Source organism: Falco peregrinus, chromosome Z, assembly GCF_023634155.1.
Source record: "Falco peregrinus isolate bFalPer1 chromosome Z, bFalPer1.pri, whole genome shotgun sequence".
Classification (NCBI taxonomy): Eukaryota; Metazoa; Chordata; class Aves; order Falconiformes; family Falconidae; genus Falco; species Falco peregrinus.
In genome coordinates, this window is record NC_073739.1 from 1636222 (window position 1) to 1659304 (window position 23083).

The window sequence follows — 23083 nt, forward strand, 5'->3', positions numbered from 1 at the left end:
AGCATACCAGACATGGAGAGCGATTTAAATACAGAGAAGAAAGCAGGCTTTATTAATGAGTTCAGGAAGTTTTCTATTTCAAAGTCTTGCAAAACTAAAAACTACGAAGTAGGTATGTTGGGATTTAACATTTAGTCTTATTTTTTATTACATTGTTGATGAAACTATAAAGAAATTAGCTCAAACAACCGATTGAAACATAGCAAGTGAAAATGGATTTATTTCCAATGACATTATTTTTGGAAGGTTGGAAAACAGGAATGTAAGTGAGGGTCTTTTCTGTCTTCTTCACCGGGAGGAGGGGAGGCAAAGCAAGCAAAGTGACACAGCGTACTCATGCTCCTCACATCAAATATTCAGCAATTTCTCCTCTGCCAACGATTACGAAGTCAAATATAAGATGTTCTTGCCCTCCCCTTTCCCTTTAAAAAGTTGTTCTTTTTCCTATATATCATATTTGGTTTAATGGATCTGCTTTTTCAGAGACATCAAGAATATCTGTAACAACACTGGAAGTCTGTTTTCACCAAAAATCCTGCACTTGTTTGTGTGACTTCCAGTAACACATATACTGCTAGCAGAAAGCATCGAATGGAAAACAGCTGTGACCACACTATAGGTTAATTCTGAGCTACAGAGGTATCAAAAAGCTGACTCAGATACATGACTGAGTTAAGGTACAGCAACATGGAAATTCAGACAAGCCTTATCAGGAGGCTGGGAAACTCACCTTTCATCTAAAAAGCTGTTGGAATTTGCAGATTTACTGGAAACCATGGACAGCGCTAAGTATAGACTCAGAAAACACTGCAGCAGATTCTGCTGGAAAGCCATATGGTTTTTGTGGAGCCAAACGTTACCGGCTTATAAAACAGACATGAAAAAAAAAAGCTACCTGCATTTTTTTTCAATGCAATGCAAGCAGTTTTTCTGCACTTTATTAAATGTTTATTTTGGAAGCATCAACAGAGTCATAAAACGTCATTATGAACATACTGAGTCCAAAATAAGAGTGATTTGTGACATATCTATTGGTATGAATAATTACAGCTGCATTTGATCCTTAAAGCTAGCCTTATAGCATTGATCCTAGTACTTGAAAAAACAAAGTTTGAAATTTCAGTTTCCCAAGGGGCAGATATATTCAATCAGGAAATTAAAACATCTAGATGTGAGTTTGTGAATTGAAGTTAAAAAACTCACATTATTTTTCTTTTCAGGCGTGACTGAGGTACTTATTCTTAGTACTTGACCGAGCACTGCAGGTCACATGGGCCATTAAGAAGTGCCAGTGAAACCTTACACTGCCCCCTGAAATTTGCCATTTTGTTCCAAAGAGGGCTTTTTCCCCACAGAGAAATAAAGTCTTCCTAAAAACAGCTACACTGAGTTTCAACTTAAAACCTTGCAGCTAAAATAAAGTTGTTTTGTAGAAGAACATAGGCTATGTATCAGCTGTTTCAAACAGTAATCTAACAGGGGTTAGTTAATGATTGAGCAAGCAATTATTTAGCAGTACTACATTTGTGGCGTATATGCTCCTGGACTGAAATACTGTCTATGAGCTCTCAAGCTGACTGCTGCCATTTTTGACAATAAAGAACACTTTTTCATCCAGAAAAATGTAAAATTCTATTTGGCAGATATCCTGCTCTTAACCAAAAGAGCTTCCCTTTGTGTTTTCTGAGCAGAAAGAGCTGGATTTTAAATGGCAACTGTTTTTTGCAGAGTACATATTTTTGTATTTTCACATTGCCAAAAATCCGAAAGCTTTGAACAGTGAAAAATTTTCATGTAAGAAAAAGATACGGCGTTGTAAAGACAAGTGTACATTACTATGAGCCAACAGCCTTATGTATAGTTACCCTGTTTCCTAGAAATGTAAGTACACTAAACGACTTACATTGCTATTTCTTAGAACTACATTAGATAAATTGTAAGAGATAATATGAAGAAAGCATTTAGTTGGGTCCACCTGTTGCCACTGCCTGCCAGTTATCCTTGGATGCACTCAGACTGACCTAAATGCTGTAACTGGTGAGACGAGTCTTCACTAAGGTTTCTGTGTAAGGACAACTTCAACAGTAGCAAAAAAAAATATTTAGACAGGCATGCAATAATGGAGCTCCCTCCAATGGTCTGCGATTCGGCATGTAACACCGGTCGGGGCAGGATATGCTATATATAGCATAATATTCCAGTACTAGCACTTTGGCCTCCCTTATGCCTTTAAAGTGCATTGTAATAAGCAACAGGACAGTACAAAGTCTGGTTTAAAACCAAGAAAGAGTATTCTGTCCCCACTTTCAGCCAAACTGGAGCAGAGTTTGTAAGGAATGTGCAGGAGTAATAAGAGTATTACTTCTTATTAGTAATAATTAATTATATAATTATTACTAATAATACTAAATTACTAAAATACTAAAAATACTAAATTACTAAAAATAATAATTAGTAATAAAATAAGAGTAAAACCAGGTATCTATGATATAATGAAAACAAGCATATATAAATTTTCAATGTGTTATCTGTCTCAATCTGATGAAAGCTCAGTCCTGAAAGACAAAGGTGTAAAAGGAGTACGAAAAGCACATGTTCTCTTCTTTAGGTTGTAAAATCATTCTAGTGTCTTGATAGCTGGGCTGCCATGCTGTCTTCTGTGACCGCTGTGACCATCCCAGAGTTTGCAAAATGCTGGTTATGAAAAAATGTACTAACTTCAGTACAGGTAGGGCCGTGATACAAGAATGACTTGGTAATCTCTGGTCTGTGGTATGCTAAAGGTTAGTATAGCAGCCCCTTAAAATCTGCGCATCTCCTAAGAGTGAAATCTAATACAAGGAGTATCTTACTTTTTTTCCAGGCTTACCTGATCATGTAAGCGACTCCAAGCAAGTGAAAGATTGACCTAAACTGCAGAAGACTGCTCATGTTTGGCTACTTGCTATACTAAAATCCTCAACTTAAATCTAACCTACATTAGAGAGACTAAATTTACATCTGAAATTTTTCTACACACTTATAAAAGGTTTTCCTTTGACAGGTACGAAAGGCATAATACACTCCCATGACTAAATCCATGCCTGGAATAAATCAGTATAGCTTAACTGAACTCAGTCTACACAAGGTTTTACCAAATAATGATCCAGTCCCAGAAATACATAGAAACACTGAAAACCTTACACTCCTATCTGTAATGTTCTTCTATCTGTCTGGAGTGGGAATAAATGTAGTTATGGAAATAAAAACAGCAACAGAAAGAGAATCATCAACTCTTCTTCTTTGAATTACGTCTTTTTTTTATAAATAGTTCTACACACTGGTTTTATTTTGCAGAAAAGAATGATACTTGTACCACTCTCTACAAAATATTTAAGCAATAAAGTAAAAACACAAATGTAAATAATGTCATTTTTTAAAAAAATGTATACAAGGATATGTTGGTGACTGTACCGACAAAATATTCCCAGTACTTGAACTTTGACCTGTGAAAGAAAGTATTTGTACAGGAGGAGAGTGCTGTGGGTTCACTTTCTTAAACTGCAGTTATTAGTCATCAAACCATGTTACTCATCAAAGCATGTTCTCCTTGTCTTATGTATCCCAAATGTTACTTCTACAACGAAATAATGATTTTTCTAAATACTATAAGATTTTATTGTTGTGCTTACATGTTCATTCCAGGCATCCCCGGGCCACCTAAAGCATTCAGTGGGGGTCTCATTGCACCTCCATAGTTCTGCAATGATAACCAAGGGTCAGACTACCACAAAACAAAAAAACAAAACCAAAGAGGAGGGGGAAAGAAAGGACAGCAGGTTAATGATATCCCTACGTAACTGCTGACTGGACAGGCCAATGTAATTCATTCTTTCAGGTGTTTCCACTGTTGACTTAAAATAGTAATATCGTTAACCCCAAGAAGAAAGAATTACAACAATAGATAGACACAGACATATATCACTTTTATAACATACAGCACAACTATTACATTTCGAATCAGTCAATTCTAATAAGTCTATGGTAACTAATATGAAAAAATATTTAATAAGATAATGAACGTCATAGTGATGTCAACAAATGAATTGCCCAATGCCTACAAAATCTGAATTTATGCTCTGACATTATGACAAAAGTTTAATTGTATTTATTTGTGTGAAAGAATAAATTATACCTCTTCTTATTCACAGGAATACAAGAACATTCTCTCTCACATCATAATGCACTCCCTATTCTGTGTTAACCCCACTATATTTTTCTGATATTTCAAAAGTATGGATAACAGTGAATTCTTTAAAATGAAGAGCTGTGCGTATTGCAAGGAGAAGGGGACCAAGAAACTATTTATTTAAAAAAAAAAAAACTAGGTCATTGTTGCAGCCTATTTTCCAATAATAAACACACTACTTCATGTACAGTATACTAAAAACTGCATAAACTATATGATTTGGGCACATGGGTGTTCTCTGTATTGGCCTGAGTTACAATAAGTCACCAGTGGGAGAAATCCAACAGTGATATTCAAAGCGTGTGTGTGGTGCTCTTCCTCTTTGACTGATACCAAGTATCCGTTATCTAGAGCTGATCTAGAACTGATCTATATAATTAGGAAGGGAAGTTCTGTGCCCGGACTTAAAATTTTCTTTGTCGTTAACAATCCTGAAAGCGTCCCATCAGTACCTGGCTTGCAAGAACAGAGCCAGAGGTTGCAAACTTGTCCTCTTCCAGACCCAGCAGTGCCATCTGAAGACACTATTACGCACAGCTGCCGCCCATCTACCACTGCTCATTCCTGCCTTTTCGTGTGCAGCCAGCAGACCAACTGGTGCGCGTGCTCAGGTGGAAGTCAGGCAGATTAACTCACACCGCCTGTTTAACCTAGGTTATCCCAGATGATTTTGCCTGAGGAGCTCCTCTGTCAGAGCTGCAGGGCAGTAACTGGTGGGTGGTTAGAGCAGGCTGGCACAGTAACGTCCCCAGCTGGCACTACTGGCACTACTGGAACACAGTCTGACTGCAATAAGACAGCGGTTCCGTATCCATTTTATTTCATTTTCCCATTTTGATGCGAAGGACCGAGTCATTCTCCCTATTCAGTCTGCCTGGTATCTCTCCTCTTTATTTTAATTCACGAATCATTTGTGTGGGACGGGGTTAAAGATCTCTGTGGAAACCTGCAGGACCGGAAGAATCCTAATCAAACATACTTCTACCTCTAATTACTGCCAATTCTAATCAAATCTACTCCTTCATCCTAAAATAAAAGTACTTTCATTAAGACAAGCAATAGACATGTTCCTTCAGCTGCAGCTAGGCTCCCTGCAGAAGTTAGTGCCCCAACGCCTTCCTTACGGCCCTTTAGTCACAGCCACCACTGCCACTGCTCATCTCACAGTTCAGCTGTTCAGTAAAGTGCTCCCTAATATCAGGTGGCCAAAATGAGCCGTATTAGACAAGAGCTTTTTTTTTTTTTTCCTGAAGTATTTGAGATGACTCAATTCTTCTTGACCAGAAGGCCCGCGGGAGCGTGTGGGAGGCTTGTGCGCAGATAGGAAGGGCAGGGGGAAGCAGCGGCCGCAGGCTGGAGGTAGTACCCCATTCACCTAGCTCAGCTACGGCTTGGAAAACAGCCTGAAATCAATTCTTTGGAGCTTTTCAGAGATTCAAGTATTTACAACTACCCACTGCTTTTTGCTTCGTGCTATTCAGTTTGAAACAGCCTAGAATCATAGAATACAAAACGGAGGTAAATCTTCCCTAAGTTTTCAAGCATATGCATGCTATACTTGCTATACTGGATGTAAGCACTTCTGTATCAGCACGTTAAGCGTTCTGCCAAGTCAACTGCCTGTGCAGGAAGGCAGCAGAGCCTCCCACTACAGGCACACCTAAGTCAACTTTACAGCACTGTAGCATGAGGGCATTAAAAGTAGGTGTGAAAGATTCATCAAATTTGCTTTTACAACTGCGTTCTGAGAGGATCCTAAATGCCAGATACAAAGATAGATGACGATCCATTTATAGAAAAGATTGATTTGCGAACTTAAATTTTGTGTAGATAAGCAACATTTCCCCCCATTTTAAAAGGAGGTTCAGTACAAGCGAGAAGAATCTTACAAAAACACTGGATTTTAAGAGACAGCAAAAATGGAAAAAATTATCCTTACAAAAAGTGGCATGAGATTTGCCTGCTGTGTGACTAATGGTGCTGCATAAAATATCAGCTCAGCCTCACACAGCAGCATTGCAGAGCTTCTCTTTCTACCTCCAACAGGCAGGTGGTAAATATACTTCAGTGCTACAGGAAAAATAACAAAAATATTTAATAACGGTTTGTTGGTCACACAGCAGATGTTGTGTAGAACTGCACAACTGGTTTCTACCAAGAAGACCCAAAATTGTGAAGACAGCTATGAACAGATTTGAAAGGCAAAGCTGTTTAATCATTTAAAATTCAGTTGCTAGTCCAAGGAACAAAGAAGTCACTAGAGAGATTATCTGAAATGGGGAAGTAAAAATGCAAAGTGTGGGCACAACAAGCACACTGTAAAACAAAATACTGGCAAAACCAGTATGAAACACCACCGCCTAAATTTTCGCTCACTTAGAGAACTGAAAAATACAGAATAATCTTTTGGATTCATATTTCAGGTATGCATCAGAATTCATTTGTTTTCTACCTTAGTTTACTGCTGAAATGTAGCAGTGACAAATATCCACTCATACTTTCACATTTTTGAAGAAAGAGCCTGTGAACAATTATGACCAAGTCAGCACCATGGAAAAGGCTGATTCTTGCAACTCAAGGTCGCTTCACTCCTCAACAATGGAGCTGGAGAGACGCTTGTGATTGACAAGGGGGAGAGATGGCAGCACGAACTTCTCACTTTACACTAGCATACACCAAAAATTTAGATCAGTATCAGATGAAAGAAAAACTTTACGGAATTTTGGGGGGGGGTATTTTTGGTAGAAAGAGTTTGCCTAAGTTAGAACTACTGATCCTTTCCTCCCTAACAGCATCATCAATTAGGCTGGGAGGATGAGGAAACACCTACTCGACCCTTGGTCTCCCTTACAAATGTCACACTTTGGTTACAGCATACAGTGGCTGCAGGACCAAAAACTTTTCTGAAACAAGCAAGTTAAGGGATTCTTCTTTTAATTTCAAATCTTAATTGAAATGACCGTTTTTTTCATTTTAAACTCTGTACAGCTGCAACTTTCAATTAATTTTTGTATAACAGGAAGTTTATTTTCAGATGGGATTAGAAGAACAAGTCCTGGCCATCTTCAAGCGATGGAAAGCCAGAGCAAGACAGTGTAAGTATAGGCCCATCAATAAAAATGGGTATCGATCTGTGGAAGGTACCTGAGGTCCTAATGGAACCATTCCTCTCGGAGGAGTCATTCTCTGCATTGGCCCACCCATGTTTGGATGCCCTGCAAATAAAATCATGTAACTTATAAAAACCATGCAGTACACAAGCACCTTCTAGAACAACTTTAACAAATCATTTCCTTATAATTAGCAAAAAGCTTGAAAAGCTGCAGGAAGCTCTGAAACAGAGGAAGAAAGATGCAGGTTTGAGAAGAGAGTACTTTTGAATGGTCCAAAAAATTATTTCATTCACCTTGCTGCCGTGTTGGGTCCATCCCGCTAGGCAATAATGGCTGGCTTCCTGGGACACCTCCAAGTGCCTGCAGGAATAGAAGTCACATGTCAAAACCATATAATGCTTTGAAATTTATGTTAAAGACATAATGCAGATTTTTTATTTTCCAGATGTTTATTCTGAGTCAAGAGTAATGTGGAAGTGTTTCATAAATGCCCTAACTAAATGTCCTAAGTGCCTAACTAAACTGAAGTCTTGCGTATCCTACAATCCTAACTATGGATTTGCATGGACAAAGTCTTGGACTTCTGTGGAATTATGTATAAATAATCTCCAAAATGTAATTGCCTAATTTGCTTTTCCACCCCCCAGTACTTTTTTCACTTTAGCTTACCTATTATTTAACCTTCAAACACCACCTTTTTCTTGGGTATGTGGCAATTTATCCCCAGCTTGTATTGCTATAGTTTTCCCTTTTAACCATTATTTTAACATGTCCTTGCAGAGGTCAGGATGCAGACACTGATACTCTCTGAGAGTGAGCCGTAACTGAGCCAACCACACAGCATTCACAGAGTATGGTTAATTAGGGCTGTGATGTGGGGGACATTTTATCTTCCCCTCTGCCTTACTCTTGAAGGGCATCAATGCCAAGATAAGCTTATTGTTCATCTATGGGAGATAACAAGAGTCAGAAAACTTGCTCCTAAATCTTGCCTTCAAGCACAAAACTATATTGTGTTGTTATTTTACCCTAGGTCCAAATCAAACACCTTGTTTTTATGTTCCCCCCCATTAATATGCCCTTTGGGTTTATAGTAAGTGAATGAGGTTTAAGGCTAACTTCTATAGTCTTCTACCTATAGTTCAGCCAACTACAAAAAATGTTTTTATGAATGGACCTTTGTAGCTGATCCACTAGGTGCTGCTTAGCACTTCAAAACACCACCACATTTCCAGAATGAAAACACATCCAGAATGAGTAAATCTATTGTTATGAAAGAGATCTACTCAGGCAATACAGCTATTGCTTACTGTGGGAATGGATAAGATATTCTTGACCTGGAAATACTCCAGCAGTCTTGGATACATACAAAGGGCAACCTATCTGCAAGTATCATACGGTTTGTTTCCGCAAGAGGTAGGAAATAAATGATTAACATGCACATTGTTACCTCAAAGGTAATACAGTTCAAAAGGTGTTGCACTGCAAGAGCAACGGAATAAACAAATAATCTGAGACAATGTCATTTGAATCTGAGTTTTACATGTACTTCAGTGGCATGAGGTCTGGACAATACAGAAGAACCATATGTGAAATGCATGGAGAAGACTCAAATAAAAGCAAAGCAGGAACTACCAGCAATGGCAGGTGACACGCAATGACACAGAGGCATTTGCTGCTGCGAGCACATGCAGCCGAAGACTTCGCTGATGCAGTCATTACTCTGCGGACCAGTACGTAAGAAACTGCGGCTCCTTTGTAACATACTATAGGACTTCTCCAGAAAGGCCCGTGCACATGCACAGCACCGTGCGTTGCCAACATCAAATACCCTCACAGGGCTCGATCTCACAGGACATGATCAAGTGCCGGAGGCAGCTTAGGGGGACTCATGTGGCCCTTAGCAGGTACTAACTTTCCTCGCTACAAAGCCCAGATGTAGTTCAGCTATGCCTACAGAGCAGTTAAGTGACTGGGTAAGTAACCCTTACGCAGACTGTGCTGTGCATGCACGCCCTGCGTTACCCTTCCCTGCCTAAGAGACAAAACCCCCATCGCAAGACATTAAGAAACAGAGCCAACAGTTGCAGTGGGAATTTTAACTCTGTTTTTTACTGACTTCTAATGAAAATTTCAGCCTTAAAGCTGCACTACAATAGCTTATTGCTTCCACACACTGACCACTTAATCTGTAACTTAAATAATGGCAGTATTAAATAATGGCAGTATTCTTAAGAACAGGAATTTATGAATGAGGCGTAAAGTAAATGAATTGCAAGAGCTCTAATTCACGAGCTTATGTGATTATGTTACAGCTCTGAACTGAAAATATCACAATGTAACAAAAAAAATGCTTCCATAACTAAACCTGCAGGTTGGCAATGCTTTCGCAGCACTCATCACATCCATTTTATACCTGCCAGTATTTACAGTGTTCAGAAACACAGAAACGGAAACAAAGCAATATGTGAAACCCAAACAGTGCTGCGTCCTTGGCTAAGATACTACTGAAAGGTGCAAACATCAGGAAGATACTCTGTACTGAGTTACAGTATGTCTGTAGCAAGTATTTAACTGAAAGGCTAATGACATTGCACTCTTACGTTGTCCCTTGACGATCACTTCGGCAAGGTTAATTAAGTCACCCATTTCCCTTGTGAGGAAGTGGCTATGGTACAGGTAACTTAACCGGCTCCCAAACATCACCGTGCTTGATGTAGAGGAATATCTGAAGAAGCCCTGCCACCCAATATATCCAGATCACTAAAATCTAATCTTCAAACCTTCTGGCAACATTGCGCCAGAGCTGAAGATGAATTTGTTGACATTATGTTATACAGATATAAAATGGACCAAAAACCCCCATTTCATCTACCCTATCAACCTTTCCCAATATTGTAAACGGCCCAGTTTTTCTTCCAGTGCTCCACTGATATTTTTCTGTCTGCTTATCTCTAACTTTTCATCTGCTGACAACCACTTTCTTCTCCTCGATCTGCACTACGGAGAACTTTAAATACAAATGCTATCTGCTTCCAGAACCATCTTTTCACAGATAGGCCAGTAAAGGTCTCTGCTGACGAACACCAGCTCATTACTCATTCCTGTTAGGCTGGCATGCAAATCCTTTGATGGGGATGAGAGAAAACTGGGGATTCGATGCTTTTGTAAAGTCCTCAGAGTGTCTGTAACAGCCATAGAGCACTTCATGGTATCCATTTCTCACAAATAATCTCCCTATTTACTATTAAATAAACATACTTCATATATCCAACCAAGAATAGGAGTGAGTGATGCATTTTACATAGAATTAGCTAAAAACACTCCCAGAGTTAACTGCTTGATGTGGCTAGGAAACTTCAGAGGGTGTAACAGTTATGGGGACATTCTGCCTTCATCTCAAAGCAATGCAGCACCACGCAAGGCAGCTCTGCAGACTCTTCCCTCTGCAAACGGGCTCGATGCAGAATAAATTTGGAGTTGTAAACACTAACCAAGCATAGTAAAGCAAGCTGGGAGTGGCGTGGCCACACCTAATCAAAAATAACTATTTAACGATCAGATAAAATGGGGTGGAGAGGGACTGGAGTGAGTTTTGTAGCCAACAGGTTATTGGAACTATTGGTAGCCAACATTCCCTGTTCCCACCGCTGTACCATTACCCTGGACCACAATGGTACACCAGTGATAAAATCTTACCTGATTGGGTATTCTTAAAGGTGGCCTTGGACCTCCAGGGTACCGAGGGGACATGAAAGGCTATGGGGAAAAAAAAAAAAAAAAAAAAAAAAAAAAAAGAAATACTGCTAAATAATTCAACTTGGCATGGAAACACCACACTGAGTCACTGGAGGTGTGGCTTGTGCCATGCTCACACCTCAGATATCCAGCTTAAATACTTCTACAGAGCATTTAGTGTATTATTCCACAATGTTCAGCACAACTACGTAAACTTAATAGAGTCTTAGTGCATGCATCTGTCAAAAGATATTACTTAAAACTTTGTTACAGTAATCGTGAAGACTACGAACAACTTAATGCATTAACAGTGAAACCATTCAGATCACATAATCACACTTCCATAGTTTCCACTGAAGAAGGGGGAAAGACAGAAACCCTGGAATAGAAAACAAAAATGTTCTTGGGAGAGTCAAGAGGTAAAGTAACAGCCTAATAATCCACAAATACTTCCCATTCACTTTTTCAAAATAATACAGTAAAATGCAATACAAAATTTAACCTGTGAGGGCACAGATTTCAAGTTTCTTTTGTAAATATTTCAAACTTTGGTGGTTCCATTAACCAGGATAATTCAGTGATGCACTCCTTCCATCCCTCTGTATTTAACTCCATGCTCACAGAGTAAATATCCTCTCTGAAAACCAAATTTATACCCAAATCCCTCATACCATCCTGCAACTGGTGAGGTTCTAGTGACTCTTGGCTACTACTATACTACTTCATAGCTCACAAACAAGGTCAGTCCGTTACAATATATATAATAATTATTATTTATATTATTTATTATAATATTATATAATAATATTGTTATATATAAAATATAAAATATTACAATAAATGGCAGTGCCAGAAAATACATTTAGCATCTCTACTTATTCCACCCAAAAGCATGACAATTATCTAGAAATCAAAAAAGCCGGATTAGTGGCAAGTGTGAGCCTACAGGAAAAAGGCACAAAAATCTGACTAAACAGATGAAGAGGCTCATTTTGTCAAGCAACAGTACCTGTAACTCCAGAAGAAAATGAAGTGTTAAAAGTATGCTTTGACTGTGAACACAGGGACAGAGACTGATTCTTTACATTGTGAAAGAGGACCTCGCTTCTGTTCATGACAGTGCCATGGAGACAACAAGAGATAAGGAAAGGAGTGTGCCAGGACTTCCCAGCGGCATCCTCTGGTGACGAATGCGCTGCTGTACGTTTAAACCCACTCCTTGGAAAAAAACCAACTATACATACATAGGCATCATCTAGTCAGCTGTAGCTAAGGACCACTGGCAGGTCACCACAACTCTATGATCAACATCACTGTTCTACAAATGAATGGCACATTTCAGCTCCATCAGCAGCACTGCATTATAAACTAAAATGCCAATGATCATCAATGCTCATAACCCATGTATTAATAGTAGCAATATCTAGCAAAAGAATTATAATTATTTTACTAATACTTAGTGATGGAAATATTCCTATGATCTTGCATTAAAAAAATTAACGGAACCCTTCGCATCTTAGAATCAGATCAAAACTGAAATAATGCTACCGACACAAACATGCACTCAAAACAGGTACTATAAAGCAATTTAAAATACAGAGGGTTTGCAAACTACAGAAGAAAGTTCAATGACATTTGTGAAAATATTACTCTAATAAAAAAGGTATTTGAAATTCTGTGCTGTGTAAGAGTGAGGGTTCTACATGCCCACTCTCTGCTGGCGAGATTATCTGATATGAAAGAAAGAAAAAAAGGCTTGTGCATGTGGTGAAAGCTGTAAACATGCAGGCCCTTGTAAAGCAGTAAAAGTGCAAGGAAATTAGAATTTCAACAACTTCCATAAAGGTCAGACAAGTGCATTGTACGGAGTGCAGCACACTCTAGTTAGTATCTTGGATTTGGCTTACCTCATTCAGCAAACGAGACCTTAACTTTATTTACAGCTGTACAGCTCATAAATGGGAAATCAGCAGTGTCTCTCAAGTCAACCACATCTTAATGTAGAATCACACTACTAATATTAGTATATAATAGTGTGTTATTGGCACAACATCTGCTCCTTTTAAGTAGGATGGAAACATGCTTGTCCTCTATCTTCCCAGTGGGTTCACCTCTCTATGTAGGTTATAAAAATACCTAAAATCTCTTTTTTGGGTATGTTTTATTTAAAAAACCGAAACAGATACTTCACTGCAAAAAGGAGAGAAAGAGGCTTACTCATATAAAGTCACAATTTCACTTTTCAGAATGTGACTCACATTGTTGCTAATGCTTGACAATTACAAACCATATTTTGGGGTATGCTGTGCCACTGAGGTCAGTAGCTGCTTCAGATTTTTGACAGGTCCTGGTTTTGGCTGAGGTACTGTTGATTTTCTTCCTAGCAGCTGCCACCGTGCTGTGTTTTGGATCTGGTGTGAGAATAATGTTGGGAACACGCTGATGTTCCAGCTGTGGCTAAGCAGTGCCCACCCCGAGCCAGGGACCGTTCAGGATTCCCGTGCTGCGCCAGCGAGGAGGTGCGCAAGGAGCTGGGAGGGGACACAGCCAGGACAGGTGGCCCCAGCTAGCCAAAGGGGTATTCCCAGACCATAGAATGTCCTGTTCAGAATATAAACCGATCTATCAGCTGGCCGGGAGCTGCCAGTCGCTGCTGCGGGGCTGGCTGGGCATGGGTCAGCGGGTGGTGAGCAGCTGTGCTGTGCATCACTTGCGTTTCTTGGGTTTTATCCCTCTCTTTTTCCTTTTCATCACTATAACAATTATTATATTACTATTATATTTTACTGTGTATTAAACTATTCTTATTTCAACCCACAGGTTTTACCTTTTCCACATTCTCCTCCCCAACCCACTGGCGGCACAGGGAGTGAGCAAGCAGCAGTGTTGTGCTTAGTTGCTGGGGTTAAACCGCAACAGAAGGTCTGGATCTAGGTAGGTCTCAAGTCTACTTAATAAAAGCCTCACAGAGTAAGTCTAGGATTCTTCTCTGAAATTATATATGTCATGATTTTTTTTTTCCTGAGGCACTGTTCCCTAAGCAGGCATCAAAACAGACTTACAGACTCAGTCCATCTATCCTTAACTGACTTCTTAGTTCATTAACTACAGGAGCCCCTCTGATACAACTCTGTCTTACAGGAAGGTTTATATACTGTAAATATTTATATACCTATGTATTCCCCTTACACATATTTGAGGAAGTGTTTAAACCTATTCCTCAAGCATCTGAACCCAAGTGGAACTGCAATGAATGACTACATCTAGTAAATTTCAAATAGTTCCTATAGTTCTTGATGACACATGGATACAAACACTGCACAGTTCTATAGGCAGGAAAATATATAAACAACTGGGAAGCACAACGAATGTTTGGTGAGTATCAATAAAGGTCCATATAGCATTGCAGAAAATGGTGAGACAGTGATGTTCAAGAACAACTCTAAAAAATGTTACGCTCTTTTGTACCAATATTTAGTACTTTGTTTTACCACAAAAATTCTACCATTAAAAAGAAAAACATAAATATTCTTGGTTTTGTGCCAGTTACTAAACTTCTCCCTCTGCACCAACGTCACGTTTATCCACAAAAAGTTCTACTGAGATGTATCAAGACTACAAAGAAATTCAGTCAAACGTTCAAATGAAAATAAATCAAATATGAACAGCTTTTCACCGCATTGGGAGCATTTTTTCCCAAGCCTCTCACACACTCACATTATTAAGCACCAGGCATTCTGGAGGACATGAACTCAAGCAGTAGGCATGTTTTGTCACATGTTGTTTCACTACATCCTTTGCAATTAATAAGAACAACTGACATTTACCCTCCAGTCTAAGTTTTACTTTATTGTTCGAGTTGTTGAATTGACCATGGCTTAGGAAGGAACCACCACAGACTTATATTTCTTACAATTAGTAGCTCTCTTGCCTTAACTTCTTGGAAACTTCTTCTTCCCCTTCTCTTAATGATATTGCAACACATACTTCACAGAAGTAATGGGTTCAAAATACGGGCACTAAAGTAAAAACAGTGACCACAAGTTTTGAACTGGTTGGCGTAGCACCAGCCTTCTGAAGACAAAAAATAAATTCTCTGCGTGTTGAAGACTCAGACATATCTGCCTGCTCCTTCAGCCTCGTGTCAACTCAAAATTCAGCATCTTGATAGTTGAAAAGCTTTAATGGATCCCCGGTCCTGGTTTCAGCTGGGATACGACAGACTCCTGATTGGTCTCAGAGTTCAGCAGGGGGACTGGACAGATGCCATGCCAATGAATCAAGTACTTCCTTGCTTACCCCAGGTAGCAGGGAGGGAGAGGGCTGTCGGCAATGCAGAACGCAAGAGCCCTTCTACTCAAGGCTTACAGACATGACTCTTCAAACAACAGGGTAAATTTAGAAAGAAATAATAAAGCTGGAAAAACATGCCAAAAGATAGGTTTAATTTTTAAATCTTATTTAAGATGTAATAATGCAGCAGTAACTTCAGCTATCAGGTAGGAAGAAGACAGGTGGTATTATCTCCTAGAGCCCTCACTGTGCGAAAGGATGTAGAGTACTCTCCAAATCATGTACCTGGCATTTCGGAGCCAGATCTTGGTTAGGACGTTGCAAAGCCTGTCTAAGGGAAACCAGTCTCTTGAAGCTGATCTGACTGAGGAAGAAGGGTATGACCAGCGTGGCTCCATCCCACAGTAATTTCCAAGTGCTGAAATGGCTCTCAAGGGTTTCCAGTCACTACTGCAGCCGTCAAGTCCCGCTAATCCACAACACGGACATTACACTGAGTAGGAGGAGGTGTAAACAACACTATTGTGCACTACCCTAAGCTACAATTAACTTCTCAAATGGAGTTCAGGAACTGGCACATATACTAACGTATTAAGAAAAGAAAAAAAACCCCGAAACAACAACAAAAAAAACCCCAAAACCAACCAAGCAAACACCCACCCACCCCCCCCCAAAACACCCAACCCCAAAACAAAAAATGAAACCAAGACAAAAATCAGCAAAAGAAAAAAAAGAACATGAAGAAAACAAAGTAACAGGCAAGAAGGTCATATTTAACCACAACTTAGATGGAGATGCCACCAGCATTTGAAATCATGTCACACAAACTGCAGCAACTGGAGAAGATTCTGGTAACTCTTTCTTTTGGAGAACAGCCAACTAAACACATCTGTGAACATCAGTATATTGTAATTACCGCCTTCAGGAACAAAATTCAGTAATTTGGTATCACAAAAGCATCTTGGAAGGCTGCTGTCATACAGCTGAGACCAAAGGAATACCAGCAGAAGCTTCTGCTGAACCGGGTGACAAAAAGAAGCCAGGGAGGAAAAACCTTTTGTGTATAAGTCACCACAGAATATATGTATTTATCAACTTTAAAAGTGAAAAATAGCCCCCATCTAAAAGGAGAAAAGTACTAAAAAAGGAAAAGAACAAAAAAAACCCCAAACAACTATGAGAGACTACACAAAACAAAATCAAGGTGTGAAATGTTAAATTTTGTAAGCTCCCTGCTCTTCCTTATACCATCCTATCATGTCACATTCTTAAATACTTAAAAAGAAGTGCAAAAACCTGAATGATGGTGCCACACACTCCAGCACTTTCTGTTATATTCCTGAAGAAAGGATCCAACTGTGTGCAGGGAGAGTAAAGGGTATCTTATAAACTGTGTGTTTAATATAATTTTGCGAGTAGTAACAACGTAAAAAGCTTGTAAAATAAGATTTTCCTTAACCCCTGGGAACACAAGGGGACAAGCAGATAATGTATTTCTCTGTAGGGAAGTCTCTGAAGAAGCAACATTGAAGCACAGTAGTCTCCCTGCCATCATTTTGATTCCAGTGTTCAGGACAAGTGATTTCACAGAAAATACCCACCAGGAAGCTGGTGACATAAAGGCACAGAAGGTGGCATGTTTCTCTGCCAGTTCTGCAATTCTTACTCTGTCTGTTTTTAGCTGTTTGGGTGACTCTAGAACACGGTGTGTTTTAGTTTTCTTGTACTTAATACTGGTGGAATAAAAACATGTAAAAGATGGTGTTCTACTAAGTATGACAGATTTCAACAAATCTTGTTTTTCTTTGAATTTATTTCCCTTCCAAAAGCTGGGAATATAATTTCCTTGCTTCCAGACTAGTTTTCGGGGTGTGGGTCTGTGTGTGTGTGTGTGTGTCGCACTGACATTTTAATTCTTTTTTCACTCATACCATTACATTTATTGACTACGTCCCACATAAATTGCCGTTTACCAAATATACAATAATCCACAGTCAAACAACTAATCCTGAATATTGCTGACATTTCAATTCGTATTGAGACTGAATTCCTAATGAGATTGAGTTTACCATAAATGTCCGTACCTGTTCCATTACATACATAGTACGTGATACCCTGTGACTCATTATACTGGACAGCGCAACCTCAGGTAACGAGCACCCCCCACCAGGAAAACAAATAAATGTAGTGCACAAAGAATTACTGCCGTTAGTGGGCATGCGCACATCTGCTAACTGTAAAAATACCAAGAGCAAAAATGCCAGTAAACAAAGCTCGGGCTGAGGAGAATAAAATGGAATTAATACTGCTTGAACAGGAGAATCCTGGCATGAAAAAACCCACCTTACTCAGTCAGGGTTGCTTAAAATAACAATGCTCGTTGGGCTTCACGTTCACAGCTTCCCAGCTAGGTGTACTAAAAGGACTCTTCAGCTCAGAAAAATATGTATTTGTCTGGTCAAAGCAGGACAGGAGTACGTTTTCAAGCGCACCTGGTTTAAATGCCTACAATAAAGGCTGGTGCAGAAAGCAGGGCAGTAGCTCAACCAGGTGTCATCCAGCCAAAACAGACCCTCCGAGGCTGACTGGTTTGCAGCTGGGTGACCTGCTAAGCGTGATGTGTGGAAGCCCCAGGAGGGATGTGCCCAAGATGGGCAGTCCTACAGGAGATCCCACAGAGGGGAAGGTGTTTGACATGTCTCAGGGGCTTCAGCACAGTGTCAGACGCGCTCAACCAGCCACCAGCAAGTGTGCTCACCTGGACACCTCTGCCTGCTGCGCACCTCTCCTCTGCCCCAGCCTGGGGCAGCACCACCCTGCTGCAGGGGCAGTGGTGGACGGTGGAGATCAGATGGACAGACAGCATCATCTCCAACAACAGCTCTATCCAGACCTGGAAGAGGATGCCCATGCCGCACGCTTACCGCATTTCACATGGCTTAAAAAAGCAGAGGAACGGGTTCTGCTTGCACCAGGCAGTGATCTGCAGGGCTCCCAAAAAACACCTCTAAATTAATGGGTTGAGATGCAAACAAAACCAAGTGACAACTGATCTTCAGCGTTTTTTTTTTTTTTTTTTTTTTTTTTTTTTGGTAACCTGCATTATCAAATTTAGAGCAATCTCCTTAGAGTGTGTATCTCAATACCCAGAGAGGCAGATGATGCTCCTAACTGGAGCACATCTCTTAGGGGAATAACGAGAGCACACCACAAATTAAAAAACACAAGGTGAAACATAGTTTTAGCACTCAGTATAGAAAAGGACTGAAATGGTATTAATTGCTTTGGGTAATTCAGTCACCGTAACCAGCACAAACTCTAAACACTACTTATCACTAGGAGCTGAAAACTGAACCACAGAATTAATTTGTACACACTATGACAAATTATTTAAAATTAATTGTGCTATTACTTGAAGAGCAGGTATTGTGAGAGGGTCCAAGCTGCCAGCATCAAGGTCATAAGCCAGATGGGAATTCTCATAATGACCGAATCTCTTCATTTATTCACTTAAAAGACAAGAAGGGAAACCAAAAATCTTTGTTCTCCTCTCATCCATTAAAAAATGAAATCAATTGCCAAGTGAGATATTCTGCCTCTGAAAATAAATTAATACTCATTCTTTTTTGGTTTTCAAACACAATTTCTGGTTAAAGGGAGTGTCAAAAAACTGTATTTGTGGTTGAAATGGTAAGAAATAAGACTGCCTGATATTTTTATTTCACTTTCTTACGGTAGCAGTACTGAAAAATGACTGGGATGTAACATTAGTGTATCTCCTCAAGACTCCTGTATTTTATAAAATGGTTTAGAGGTGCTGTACAACTACTGCTGGTGTGTGTGCTTCCACTCTCACTGAAATGGGGTTTTGTACTCTTCAAGAATACCAGCGGTGAACCATAACATATGTGTGAATTGAATTAATCGAAGTTAGTTTACAAGTCATATACTTGCATTTATTTAATTTCCTCTATGTTTTTTTTGCGGACATCAATGGCCATAACAGTCACCACAGCATGTAAGACACTCTTCATTAACACATTTTAATTCTAACCAGGACTAAACTAAATTAGCTCTCAAAACAACACTTGTGCTGGCACAGCCTGCTGATAAGCACAAACATGTAACTTACCCTCTGTGAAGCTCAGACAGGCTATCATCTATTTTTAACAAAAAATTATTTCCCTATTCAGCTGCACTTTACTGTTAAGTACAAACCTTTCTTGTCTTCCTTCACCCCCAAATGGCTACCAAAATGCTAGAGGTCTTTGTTTTATACTTTGCTAAAGTAATTCAGAGATTTGGGTTACACACTACACATCTCGCAGTTTACTAGCAGGAGTCAAACTACCTGTTTCCACTTACACTATTTCACATAAAATAGTGTTGGACTCTCAGCACTGAGCCTGGATTTCTCTCTGCATTGGCCCTTCCTGATAATCAAACCTATTTCCACGAGTAAGTTCTTCTCTACGCTTCACACGAAGATACCTGAAAAAATAATGTATGTATTTATGGTTTCCTAAGAGCAGCCCAACACGCTCCAGTAACCTCTAAACAGCTACAGTAAGAGGTTTGATTTAATTTAGAGTATAAAGCAAAACTAAAGATTTTTTAAAATAATCAAAAAGCCTTCCACCAGACATCCATCTATTCACATCTAAAATGCCAAAAGCTACAACAACACTAGCATTTCTGACATCCCTGGTCAAGAATTACAGGACTTACTCCACCATATGACAGAATATTGCAATATATACCTTGCACACTCTGCATAGGAAAATGAAGAAATAAAACCTCTTAAAAAGCAAAATAAAACAAAACACAAAACCTTTTGTCCTAAGCAGTTCTCTGTGATGCTAAAAGCAGGATCTACCCACACACCTGGGTACTTCTCCAGAAGTTTGAGAAAGTAAGTAGTACTCATTCGGATGATCAATGAATCAATGATCTTTAGGAATTGTACTGTTATTACATCTGCCTCACATGCTGGGAAATATTATCTCATGCTCAAGAAGATTTAGCAAGTGGGAGAGAAAGCATCTAAGTTCTGCACACGGTATGTAATGGAAATTGTGAAAGAAACAGAATTTTAGAAGGGCTATTACCCACATGCATTTTAAACCAGGTAAATAGGTTTTACATTAATTTTTATTAAATGTAAATACTACAGAAAATAAGAGTATTTCAACCCTGACAAGCTAAAACTAAGACATCAAGAAGTATCACCTATTTTTAAAAGATAAACTTTGCTTTTAGAATTCCAACATCATACACACAGATCACTAAGCTTGAGAAAGCATTTTCTAACACTTAGTAAACCACCTAGTTACCCCTGATTATGATATATGATTGATTTTGTGGAACAACTTTGACAATGACAAGCTGGAGCTTGTTATTCCTGCTGTTATTTTTAATAAATATATTATTTCAAAGCTACATGCATTATCATCATCCAAGGATTTTGGCTTCAAACCCAAGCACCTGTGGCTCATGTAAAAAGCGAGAGTCAGACTACGACAGGAACTGAATTAACCTTAGCAAAAGGAAGCATCATATATAAATGACAACCCTTCTGCTACTCTTTAGCACCACTTCAGCAGCAATGTATTGACAGTTTTGGCGTATGGTCAGTACCGTTACATTTCTGAGGTTTCTCTCACAGATAACCTGAATTTTCAGGGTAAGGTTATGAAGTTCAAAACAGACCTCCTAGGTAAACGACTTGTGCCCAATTCCAGCTCTTCCTTTGCACCACTCTGTAACTAGCTGTGGGTCTGCAGCTGCTTGAGATGTAGATGTAGAAGAGGAGGCTGGGGAAGCGTGGGCTCAGAGCTTATTTAGCTACTCAAGCTGAGCAGTTTTAATTTGTTCCAACAGTTATGAGCAGTAAAACCATTACCACAACTGCAGGACAGTATTATCAAAGCCAGCAGATGTCGGACACCTTCATCTTTTTTGATTTTGACTTTGTTCCTGGTATTTAAATGAACAAAAAAGAGAGGAACACACACAAACTACTTACAGATCTTTCTAGATGCTAATCTCCTTTCATAGAGTCTAAAAAGTCAAAATAAGGTATAAAATTAAAACATTTTAAAATACAGTATGATCCTGGCAATGACAAAAATGCACAGATCCCAATTCTGTGAAGAATTAGACATATGCGTAATTTTATGCACTTGAGTATTCCCAGTGTCAGTCTGTTATACTGGGGTGGACGCATTTAACAAACAACAGAGATTCCAAAAGTACAATAAAATTCTTCTTACTGACATTAAATATATAAAGGAGGGGGGGGGATCCCCTTTAAATTCTATTTTGAACACTGTTCAAGGCCCACCAAAGCTGCCAAAGCTGCTAGCTTTACTCACAAGCTGTATTTGTAGCGCTGGTGACAGTGCACTCACTCACAGTAATACTTCAGCGACCCATGGGGCTTTCCAAGCTTCTGTATCTGCTCTGCTCGGGGCCCAATTCTGTAACTTTCCCTCCTTCACCTGCAATTATCTCATTTTCCCCACTGGAATTTAGGATGGGCATACACATGTAGCAAATCTAGCTAATTTTGCAGTCAAGCTCCAGGTGGTTCTTAATGATTTGTACACTTCTTAAAAAAAGTACAAGGTAATGCTGAAAAAGTGAGGAAAACATGAGGATCAGCAATGAAAGGTGCTACCAGGCAACTGCGTGGGTGTTAGGGGAAGACAAAAGTTGAAACAGTTCAAAGGGATTTAAAAAGAAACAAAACATTTTTGAATCAATATAGATACGTATTACGGTACTGCAAAGACCATCCTGAGAGATGCCTGCATCTTCTAGTTTTAGTCATGTAATTTAGCAGCTGGAATTAGGAATCCTCATTCCTTGTACAAAAAACAACCCCTGGGTGAACAATTCGTAGAAGCAACACAGCCACTCCAAAATGGCTTTAAAGGGACGCTGGAGGATTTCTCCTTCCACATCTTCCTTACTGCTGGATGTCTGTTCAAATGAGCAATCAGGGAGGATGTTCTGCGAGCATGAAGGGGCTGAAGCAGAGCATCACGTACCCAGCAGATCCCTGGCCAAAGTAATATTTTCAAAGGTACTAATACATATGAGCTACATTAAAGTGAGCCACAAGGACTGAGCGGAACTACAAATGCACTGGTTTAACCACAGCTGTTGTGGAATCAGAGGAGATGTAAAGGTGCCATCTGTATTTCTTTGGGAGACTTCAACAAGTAACTTCTAAAAAGGAGCAGATATTCTACACTGCCCCTTGGGAAACAGCTCAATTACCATTTTGCTTGCTAGTCTCCTTGGGGATAAATAGCAAAGATTTAACTGTTTTGATCAAATGCTGCATTCATCAAATCCATAACACAAGGTCTATTTTTTAAAATGTATCATACCATGACTTTACTACAAATATTGTAAATATAAGTATAAATTTAAATAGTACATTATAAAGATATTTTACAGCCTTACATAGAACCTTACGAATCTATTTTCTTTTTATATACAAGTAATTCACTATTTCTGTTTCAAAACATGAGCGGTGCGTGTCGTTACTGATTTTTAAGTCACTACCTTACTTTGCTTATTTTCACTATCTACATGCTCTTTAAACTTTTTTATATACCAAAGAGTAATGCTAGGCAGGAAAAGAAATGGAAAAGGTCTTTTTGCTCCTGTCTCTTACTGTAATGATGCTCTCCTAAAGCAT

At 39.3% G+C, this 23083-nt stretch overlaps 1 protein-coding gene across 4 annotated transcripts in view; it reads right to left on the bottom strand.

The window, feature by feature from the left end:
- SSBP2 (single stranded DNA binding protein 2) overlaps nucleotides 1-23083 on the bottom strand; it is a 190660-nt gene that overhangs the window by 37719 nt on the left and 129858 nt on the right. For 2 of the 4 annotated variants that reach the window (XM_055790189.1, XM_055790187.1), the window contains 4 exons: nucleotides 11041-11100; nucleotides 7635-7701; nucleotides 7373-7443; nucleotides 3672-3763 (listed from right to left, as the gene is read on the bottom strand). In XM_055790189.1, the coding sequence (XP_055646164.1) occupies nucleotides 3672-3763; nucleotides 7373-7443; nucleotides 7635-7701; nucleotides 11041-11100 (290 nt within the window). The remainder of the gene's footprint in view (nucleotides 1-3671; nucleotides 3764-7372; nucleotides 7444-7634; nucleotides 7702-11040; nucleotides 11101-23083) is intronic. The other 2 variants (XM_055790191.1, XM_055790188.1) reach the window with 1 other exon arrangement.